Source organism: Amblyomma mixtum, chromosome 5, assembly GCF_055824585.1.
Source record: "Amblyomma mixtum isolate Tamu chromosome 5, ASM5582458v1, whole genome shotgun sequence".
Taxonomy (NCBI): domain Eukaryota; kingdom Metazoa; phylum Arthropoda; class Arachnida; order Ixodida; family Ixodidae; genus Amblyomma; species Amblyomma mixtum.
The window spans coordinates 51,987,606-51,998,231 of NC_143016.1; the positions used below are offsets into that span (position 1 = coordinate 51,987,606).

Consider the following 10,626-nt stretch of genomic DNA (forward strand, 5'->3'; position numbering starts at 1 on the left):
CCTCTGGGCTGCCAGTACGCACGAGATCTAGCAGCATATTTATGGCACACACGCCCACCAGAAATCAGAGCGGCTACTAGCTTCCCGACGCGGATTTCCATGCGCCCCATCCCGCACGCGCCGCCACAGGTTACTGGCTCCGTCGACAGGAATACGTGGAACCGGACGGAGCGCTGCCGTCAGCCGCCGCTGCCGCGCGTGTGGCTGATAATAGGAGAAAGAAGGGAGCGCGCATAGATCCCGCGCGCACACACGAATTTCCTGTTCCGCCGGCAAGTGGATTCTTTCTCCGCTCGAGATTTCGTTGCGCAAAGGCGTCGGCTGCGTCCGGCTGCGTGCGTCGGCCGCCCTTAGCGACGAAGAGGGAGGGGAAGGGGTAAGGAGAGGGAGAAAGAGAGGGAGAGAGTGGGGGGAAAGCAAGTGACGACAAGTGCGCGCGTCGCACGGGTCTTCCCCTATCGTGGCGCGTCGTTACAAAACTGGTCGGCCCTTTTTCTTGCTTATAAACAGTCCTGGGAACTCGTGCGGCAGAGACGCCGTCTTCGCATTGCTTGAAGGTAAGCATCGGCTGTACGCCTCCTCGTTCGTGAGTCGTGTGTGCCCGTATTCTACCGTGCACTCGACGGACGCGTCTTTCGTCCGTGAACTTAACCTTCCGCAGGAAGCATGCCGTGCAGACGGCAGATTGTTCCATATGAAACGGTTTTTGTTTCCGGCAGAAATGCCTAGTGTCCAACGAATACGAATGCCAACACTCTAAACCTTTTTGATCTCTATCGGCCTTTGTTACTTCCACATTGAATTGTTATTCTTCACTGGTAATCTCAACGTACTATGTGTTTCTAAAGTTATAACCTCGAGCGAAATTTGTGACATATTCTATAGTGACAGCCTCGGAGAGAATTACAATGGAACCTATAGAATACAACAAGTAGCCTTCCATTAAACGCAGAAAACCGCTAGGCTCAGATACGTGGGCGCTTATTCCTAAACAGTCACATCTGATCTATTTACTGCGATCTACAACTTCTAATACGATGTAATTTTTCTTTTTCGTTGGAGGCTCTTAAGCTGTTATCTCTCGCGCACCGCGCGAGCGATAACGACAGCATGCCCATATTCGAGGCAATGGCGAAAAGCAAAGCTAATCAGATATAACACGGCTAAAACATAATCGCTAAATACCGGCCTTGAACCTTGCTCTAAACATGCCATTACGAGTGTCAATTGCGAAGGTGTAAATTCCGAAGGAGTCTGTGAAGCTGGTAGTATACTCAAAATATAGGCAGTGAAATTAACGGAAACTTAATTCAAAATGACTACAATTAAAATAAGTGTTTAGTAATTGTTTATTAGGCGCAACTTAGGACTACTCAGTCAGTGATCAAAATACCTGCAAAGAGTTACTGAACGAGGCAGAGACTTGCGCGTCATTAGGAGGCGTGAGTATGGCGCCTTGTCGGCGCTTTTCTTTCGGAGTAAAAAATTAAAAAACATCGCCGATTATTGATCAAAAAGGGATGCTAGCAACGCGGCTAGCAACAAACAACACGCGCACCTCGAGACAATGCATTCCTCCGCATTTCAATGTCTCACTCCGCACTGTTCTCTTGCAGCCCTAACCCAAGCCAACGCCAAGCAATGAAGCTTACAGCGCTACCGCTCGCCCTTTTACTAACGTGTGCTCTTGGCATGCCCCAGCAAGACGGTGAGTATTCATCTTCGCGCACTTTGTATGTTTTACGCGTGCGTAACGATAGGGCACGACTGAGGGTCGCAGAGGAAACTGGTTTTCCGATTCTTTTGCACATTAACAAAAGTACAAGAGATCTCTCGGGAAGATTGTTTCCAACGCGCTAGAAGGCAGCAACAAAAAAAAAAAAAAGAAAACATTGCGACCATAGGGAAACTTGTTTAGACGTGTAAATCGTAGTTCAAGAAGCTGTACGCTCAAACGACCTTCACGCCAACGCAGAAAGAGCGTTGTGCTGGGCGTGATCATTATCACTCTAGTAGGCTGCAAAAATAGCGCAGACAAACGATTTAAGTCTGCGGTAGCGACAAGTGTTCGAATGCTAGCATTTACTCCCAGCGTTTACAGGTGGAACTTCTGTCGGCAGTGATCATAGTTTTATCGCATTTCTGTCGCGTAAACGCACGCCAGCTCTGCCATGACAGCGTACTTCATATAGCGCCGACAGGCTTGACGACATCTCTAGGCGCCATCACAACAGCAACAGTGTCAGCGGCGAAGGCTTTCTTCTTACTAATAATGTCGTTTAAGTACTCCTAATTAACCAGGTATAGAAGTCTTCTTTCACAATAATATTCAGTCAAGATTAATTAGACTAAGGCGCAACAGAATCAAAATACAACACGAGTAAATGATCAAGTGCGCCTCGTCTCATGTCTCCTCTCTGATACGCATTAGTCGACTTATTCATGCAATGTCAGCTAACCTGGCAACGTACTTTAGTGAACCTTCATTTTTTCCTTCTTTTTGACTCTTTTTTTTTCGCTTACTAATTTTATAAATTCTGTAATTTATTAGGGGGTGCTACGACGGCTTCAACGAGCTCAACCAGCCTGTCCACATCGGCGGCCAGTTCGTCGTCCACATCCCAGGCGCCAGCCAATGCCACGTCAAGCACGACGAGCACCACCCGCTCCGGCGCTGCGTCGTCAGGTCGGTCGCCCGTGGTGTGCTACTACTACGGCTGGGCCAACACGCGACCCAACCCGGCCAACTATGGCGTAGACGACATCCCGGGAGACCTGTGCACGCACGTCAACTTCGCCTACGCTGGCGTCGAACCGCAGACCTGGGAGCTCAAGAGCGAGGTGCCCGAATACGAGAGAAACAGAGGTGAGCAACTACAATCGTGTGATTCAACCTACTGGTTCCACTACCACTGAAACCTTTCAGTTGTAGTGAAGGGCTCCGGAAATATCGACCACCTGGGGTGGTCGAAATTTCCGGAGCCCTTCACTACGGCGTCTCTCATAGCCTGAGTCGCTTTGGGACGTTAAACCCCATAAACCAAACCAAACCTTTCAGTTGTAGAGAGTGCAGTTTTTCCCTGAATCAGATTCAGCTATGGTGAGCAGCTACCCCATTTCATGTTTCTAGGCGAGCGATCCCTGCGAAGAGAATACTCATAAGGCGGTCATACATCGATGTCAATCAGCACTCCAGAAATAACATGTATGAGTGTTCGCGTTTGAATCCGGCCAGGCTGTGTATGAATAGGTAAGAAGATCCTAAAGCCTGCTCACTGACACGTGGTAAAAAAGAACAACAGATATAATAACTGCTGTCGCGATTGCTTGCAGCACGCTGGTCTAAAAACAGGACGCATATAATAAAACCTAGGAGCTACATAACGTCAGATGAGCACTCAAACATGGAATTGCTTTAATACGCGATCTCGTCTGCAACGTCCACTGTCCCGTGGTGGTCCCTCAAGACATTCAAATTGAGAGAATTTATCCTCTCAACATTTTCAGGCACATGTATTGGTGACATCGTTACGCTACTTCTAGCAGCACATCCCAATATCAGACCGGCTTCTATACTCGCCGCATTCATTTTATTTAATGCTTCGCTTTGTAATGAACAGCGGCTGTCTTTTGCCGCCATCGCGATTTTTCGTGCCAAGGTGGCAACTCCTTAACTACTAGCTTCGCGGTGAGTAAACCTTTCTTCGAATCGATCGGCTGCCATTGTAATCGAATTTGATAACTCCTCTGACCGCTACCTCTCTGAGAACCGTACAGATAGAGCCAAGAATACTTTCTCCTTAACCGCTGTCTTACGAGAACTATGTGGGTGTTACCGCAAGATACGTCCCTGGGATTACTTGGCATAGCTGATAAATAAAAGCGGAAAGGCCTGCGCCACCACCCAAGAAAGCATTGACCGACTGGCAGTGCTCATCGTTAGCAGATTAAAACAACTTATTATAGTAGAGATTTATCCTGATTTTGACTATTTAGCTGATGATGATGACTACATCTCTGACATGTACTACCTGACATGGAGCACTGCTCATCCTATCACGCCGTACGCACATGCCCCACCGAATCTGTCTAGACATCAGAATAAATTCAGTGTTCCAAACCGCGATAAGGTTGCAAGTCCTCGGAAGGAACATCCTTGCTTTCATTCGCCAATGTTCACTTGCCTAAAAACTTCGTCCCCCCCCCCCCCCCCCCCCCCCCCAGAGCTGTTCAAGAACTTCACGGCCATCAAGACCAGATACACCCAGCTTAAGACGCTTCTGTCAGTGGGCGGCTGGCAACACGAAAACGGTGTCTTCTCGGCGATGGCCGCGAGCGCCGATCGCAGGGCGCTTTTCATCGAGAGCGTGCTGCGCTGGATGAAGGAGTACAACCTGGACGGCGTGGACATGGCCTGGCCTTTCCCTGGCGTCTCCTACCGAGGGGGTTCGCCACGCGACAAGGAAAACTACGCCAGCCTCATCAGGGTGAGGAGAAAGGAGGGTGGGAAAACGAACGCACGCTACACGTTGTCTCGCTGCTTGCAAGCAGCACGCCAGACGCTCTAAGCGCTGATGGTTCCACCACAGAACTACGCATTACCAGCATCTATATGTCAAGGCGTAGTTTTTCTTGCAGTTACCTTCATGTTTTGTTTCCTCAGCGCTGTAGCTTTGAGTTTCAAGGTATAATGAGCTTTGGTTTAAGACTACCTGGTTCCTTAAGCGTACAACTAAGAATTATCCGCCATTATGCCTACCTAGATGGGAAGCTGCTGTCAACAGGTGAGGGCTGCAGAGCCATTTCGTGGTCTCAACTTTGCGTGTGCTGCGCGCAATTACCGAAACGAAGAAGGGTAGCGGCTTCTGCGGCTGCGTAGATTGAAACGCGCTACACGCCACCAAGGTTGCGCTGTTTTCCACACACGAGAACGACTTAAGGCGCGACTCCCGCCCACCTTGCGTCACTTCGGGCCGGCGACTCCGCTGAAAAGCCTAGCCACTTTCCTTTTTTATCTTTCTCACGGGACATTGCGTGCGAATGGCACGTGCCGATGACTTGGTATTCGTCACGCAGTCCACGTGAAGCAAGCGTTAGCAGGCGGTTTCGCAACGGCTGGCAATGCGAGTCATTTAAAAGAAACTGCAAGGTCTCCCTCGGAAAGACACCCGCAGTTGTTATTATGAAACTGGATTGACGTAGCGAAGTAAAGCTAGGTATCAGATAGTGTTTCAAAATGTCAAGTGGCAAACAAACTCACTAAGGGGCTCCAAGTAAAGGATAACACTTTTTCTAAAGGCGCGAGCGATATCCGGGCAATGGTTCGACGACGGCGCATGACTAAAACCGTTAGCCTGGACTACTTACATTGCTCGACGTGACCACAAAAAACATAGCATGCACAGATATTTCTTCAGTCATCTGGCGCTCTATTAGTCATGTCGGCTTCGGCTAGTTAGCCCTATTAATTTGCCGAAGCTTCCACCTTCACCCTTCCATCTGTAAAGAAAAAAAAATTTCGACGCTGCAAGCCAAGTTGTAAGTAAATAAGCCGATGTGGTTTTGTAAGTAGATAGTTGTAAGCAGATAAGCCGACTGGTCCTTTTCTCCAAATGCGCTGCTTTTTTTATTTTTTTCCGTCCTATGGTAATGATTTCAAACACATTTAAACCGAATGCCGAATGAATGATTATCTAAGAGCACACCGCAATCCTTTGGACAGGCATTATTACGTGACCATGCGAAGAGACAGGAACTCATAGGTAGCTGATTCATGTCCATAGGCGACACAACTTGGCAACCGAACCTGAAACAAGGTGACCATGTCAACAACGGTCTATAAACTGCGATAAGGTAACTTCTGGCGTTTTATTGGACCTTGTTTTATTTCACCATGATCGTACAGTAATTTTACGGGACACGTGTTTGCGAAAAAAAATCTGCGTGGTCAGGCCGGCAGTTCACTTGAAAGCCTAGATGCACGAGGAGATAGGCATACTTCGACAGCTTGACCGAGCACCAGTTTCTGGGTACCGAAGGAAAAGGCAGCGTTTGTTTATTTTTTTTTCGTACAACAGCATCCAGTAATTTTTTTTTTCGTGACGACCTTTCTTTGACATGTGCATAATGAACCCAAGCCAGTATGAGTTATTCATGTGGTTTGATGTTCTGGGAGAAGCATGGGCACTAAATACGAGTATTTCATGCGCATTCTTGTTCCTTCAGGAACTGGCTGGTGCATTCGAAGGAAAAGGCCTGCTGCTGACAGTCGTCGTGCCGCTTCCTGAAGAGTTTCTCGAGGCCGGATACGACATTCCTGAAATTTCCAAGTGAGTTGAATTCATTGTAACTACTCTAGCACTGAAAACACATGGGCACAATATAGCGCCACGTGTTATTCTCAAAGACAGGACCGATCCCGATAAGATCTGATTTTTAAGTGTCGATAATATATTTAAGATCTTTAAGCGTCTTTAACTTATTCTTTCGTGGAATTTGGTGCTGAACTACAAAAAAAAAATAAACCTGTGCTTTATATCCCGACGTTTACTTAACTGATTTCTTAGTATAAAGAACTGGTGTTTTCTGTCTCGGCTGCATTTTTTCTGACGAATGGCGCGCTACGTTTACAGTGGTTTAAACATAACATATAACAGCGCAGTAAACCAGGTCAGTTTATTAACCTACCAGCTTAACAACAGTGGCCGACTGTAGGAGTAAGTTCAGATACCGCCGTGCTGTATGGTGCCTCTACTCTCTACTTACATTTGAGACCAGAAGCCATATTTTTACTCCCGTTTTTTGTCGTTAATTTCTTCTCTTTCTTCCCCTTCTTTTGCATTGCTGAACACTGTTTTTGAAAACAGAGCCGGCGAACAACTGTCTCGAGTTATTTGCCCCATTTTCGCAGGAGGTAGCAACTCTGAGTCGCTCTTTTGCCTTCTTTCCCTTTGTAAAGAGACCAAAAAAAATATTTAAGAAAACGATCTTGGCAAAATACAGCTCTGGGTTTCTTCCTTTTCACGAACCTTGGCCCAGTCCTTACCCTTTGCTTGCCGCTTACCCACAGGCATGTCGACTGGATCAACGCTCAAGCCTACGACCTGAGGGGAGTCTGGAACGGAGTCACCGATGTCCACACTCCGCTTTTCTCGAGATCCATTGATGTCGGTCCACAGAAGACTCTGAATGTGGTAAGTTCACGCTTCATCAACGCACGACGGTGCGCCAACGTCGCAAGATTTAATTTGTGCGATAACAACGCACAGCCGATGGACCTATTTGCAAAGAATTAGTTGCGAAAAAAAAAAATCTTCGTAAAATAAAGCCCCTACTTTCCTTGTTTGTGAGTAAGTAGTTCATATTCTACCCCAGTGTCCCTTGCAGGAGTGCTTGTTTGCACGCAATGCTGACGCGTGCTCTGCACACAATGCGTTCCCTTCTTTACCCGCAGAAAGACGGCCTCGCTCGCATCGTGAGCAGCGGCGCGCCGAAGTCCAAGGTGGTAATGGGCATCGCTTTCTTCGGGCGGGGCTTCACGCTCCTCGACCCGGCACAGCACGGCCTTCACGCCCTCGTCAACCGCGACGTGCCGCCGCACGCCGGACCCTTTGTCAGGAGCAACGAGGTGTTCGCCTACTACGAGGTCAGTCTCCTCTTCCCCGCCCCTCTTTTCCTCTCACAACGGCGGCGACTTCGACGCCAATGTCGCGAGAGCTTTTGATTTCGTAAATCAGACCAGTCCAATAGCTTTCGCAAATTCTCATGTTAACTGTTGGGCCACATAACATCTCTTCACCTGCGCTAATATTCTGAAAAACTTCACGCTTCGTCAAAGTACGACTACTCGATCTAGCAGTAATGCCGTTCAATGGCATGCGGGTAACGAAAGAATAGTCAGCTGGCAGAGTAGTCACGCGGAAGAACAACTAAAATCTCGCTTCAGGCCTTTTTTACTTGTGGTAAACCCAGGCTTTAGCTGGTCGACGTCCGGCTATGCGTGACACTGTTGAGGTTTGCTTGAAGCAAAGTGCATATCCCAACACTCTACCCCTCTTAGCTCAACAGAACAATGAACGGAAAACCGTCGTGCGAACTGAAGCTGCACAACACGTTTTCTAATGAAGTTATTTTACGAAATGTATGATATCATACTTTATTTAATTTTCTTGGTTTAGGTACGATCTTAAATAAAGTCAAAGGAAGCGTTTGTAGAGCAGTGCATACAACTTTCTAAACTTACGCCATCTATCTTTTCAGATCTGTCTGAACCTGAAGGGTAACTGGAAACGCGAGTTTGACGAGGAAGGCAAGTGCCCGTACATTTACTACAGGGACCAGTGGATCGGCTACGATGATGCTGTCAGCATTCGACACAAGGTATCTACTCAACCTTGGTCACACTTCTCTAAATCATTTTTTAATCATTCTCTATTAAAACCTAAATCATTTTGCGAATTAGTAAAATGCTCCATTTTTTCGGTCACAGTTAGTTTTGGATGCTGCGATAGCTTTAAGTGGAGCTCTGAAGTAACTATGTGCGCTTAATTCAGTTACCGTAATCAAGTGCCAGTGGTAGTTTGCAACTACAGCTGTGAAGTGCAAAAAAAGCAACAACGAATACTTTATTATTTTAAACCGTACGCCAAGTATATGTTATTCATTCTTGACGTACCGAATCTCCAGATAACATATGTTGTACAGGCGCCCCCATAATAACCACTTGAATTTTGTTCCGTTCATTCCACTAGATCAACTTCCTCCTGCAAGAGGGCTACCGTGGTGTGTACGTGTTCAACAATGACCTGGACGACTTCCGAGGCTTCTGCGGCGAAACCAACATCCTCCTGAAGACCATCAATGAAGGCCTGAATGGCAACAAGAACGAGGTTGCCGCATCGGCTTGAGATGCGACCTTTGTTTGTAGTCAGAGAAGGTGGCAATACTAGTCACGATGTGCATCCAAGCACGTAACAGAAATACCACTCTGGTGTGAACTTAGAGCACAGGATTTTTCTCTCGACTCTCGAGTGCCGCTTTGCGAAGCCAGCAGCTCGAGTCCTATTTGCCTTTTCATTTTACACCACCAAACGCTCATCGCACATGCGTAGACGTATTCGACGCCACACACACACACTCACTCACTTTTTTTCTCATCAGGGACATTTCCAGAGAGGTATATTTCTGCGCTTAAGAACATATATATTTCTGCAAGTGCAAATTGTACGCCAGAAGTTGAGGATTGCTATTCCAAGTACGTAGAGCGAAATTCTGTGCTTCGCGCACAAGCAACAGTGGCACGTAATTTTTTGGCGCATGCAGACATGTTTACCTCAGTTGAGTTAAATCCTTTAACTACCTCGAACGGAGCCTGCTCTTGAATACGCACGATGACTCATTTGTACCATGTTGTTCACCAAGACACGGAAATAAAAACTTGTTGATACCGGGTGATATGATTGTCCTGTTTAACACTTTCAGCAAACGTGCTTAATAATGATTCAGTGATTCATAATGATTTGACTTCAATGAATTGGAGTCAAAAGTCGCACTGCAGCCACGTCATTACAGTTGTTTACCTGAAGCAGCTACAATGCGTCAGTACTTGTAAGATGAGCGTAATTTAACAACAAACGCTTAAATGAACACCAGCAAAACTGTTACGCTGTGCACTGCAATCTAAGGGTCAGCAATATGACATGAATAAAAACAGGAGAAAATTTTTAGTAAAAACAGTTTGCTGCAAGAATAAAAGCGTATATGGATACCTAAAAGAGGGAAGAGCATGAAACGAATAAAAAATTGGAAGGAACATTTATACCCTCGCGCTCATCACGGGTCGCTCCTACACGTGTTGTTTGCTACTCATTGCCTACGACTTTGTTGATGTAAATTTACGAACAGGATACTTTCTTAATTCGTAAAATCTAAGCGAAGAAAGCGTTGGCACCAGCGATCATCGCACAATTTCCCACCTAGCTTCGACAAATCTTGCAAAGAACTCTCCGCGCTATTAACACTGAAACTTTCCCTCAAATCTGCTTCAAATGATACCAAGTTATTAGCTTACCTCTCATTCGTTCGCTCCATGCTTGAAGACAGCATCATTTGCTGGTTTCCACTTTCTAAAACTTGTATTGCTCAACTGGAAAGCGTTCAGCGGCAAGCGATAAGATTAATTTACAGCAAGTATTGTCTTCGCGATTCTCCTACAGAACTTTTGCGCAAAGCCGAAATTCCATGCAACGATTCAAAATCGACCCATATTCCTGCATATAATTTTCGTTTTCTTCCTTTAAACTATGTATTCAGGATTGGTAAACACCAATACGAGACGTTTTCAAATGCAGCAAATTCAAGAACAAAACATAGAACTTGTACGAATGCAGATTTCATAGTGACACGCTCAATTTCTCCTTCTTTCGCCAAACCATCTGAGACTGAGACTGAAACATTCCATCTGATGATGCTGCCACCTGCACATGTTTCGATGCCTTTTTAGATGGCTTGCCAAACCTAGATTGGGAGTGAGTGCCGTAATTTCGACTTATTTGCTTTTTGGTACTTTTACTGCTTGTATGATTGGAAGTTTTTTGTTGTTTCATTTCTTCCGCGGAAACCAGAACG

General features: G+C 46.3%; 1 protein-coding gene across 1 annotated transcript; it reads left to right on the forward strand.

The window, feature by feature from the left end:
- The first annotated feature begins 401 nt into the window (after positions 1-401).
- Positions 402-9,455, forward strand: LOC149342148 (endochitinase-like). Its single transcript, XM_089544404.1, has 9 exons — positions 402-557; positions 1,617-1,708; positions 2,552-2,866; positions 4,225-4,487; positions 6,226-6,329; positions 7,070-7,193; positions 7,454-7,645; positions 8,260-8,379; positions 8,751-9,455. The coding sequence occupies exons 2-9, from the start codon at positions 1,642-1,644 to the stop codon at positions 8,904-8,906; spliced, it is 1,341 nt and encodes a 446-aa protein (XP_089400530.1). The 5' UTR covers positions 402-557; positions 1,617-1,641; the 3' UTR covers positions 8,907-9,455.
- The last annotated feature ends 1,171 nt before the right edge of the window (positions 9,456-10,626 follow it).

What these genes read in the sequence shown, in the direction of transcription:
- LOC149342148 (XM_089544404.1), top strand. Translation starts at nt 1,642, where the DNA reads ATGAAGCTTACAGCGCTACCGCTCGCCCTTTTACTAACGTGTGCTCTT. An exon ending in CACAGAAGACTCTGAATGTG is followed by an intron (nt 7,194 to 7,453) that starts GTAAGTTCACGC and finishes CTTTACCCGCAG; the next exon opens with AAAGACGGCCTCGCTCGCAT. An exon ending in CTGTCAGCATTCGACACAAG is followed by an intron (nt 8,380 to 8,750) that starts GTATCTACTCAA and finishes TCATTCCACTAG; the next exon opens with ATCAACTTCCTCCTGCAAGA.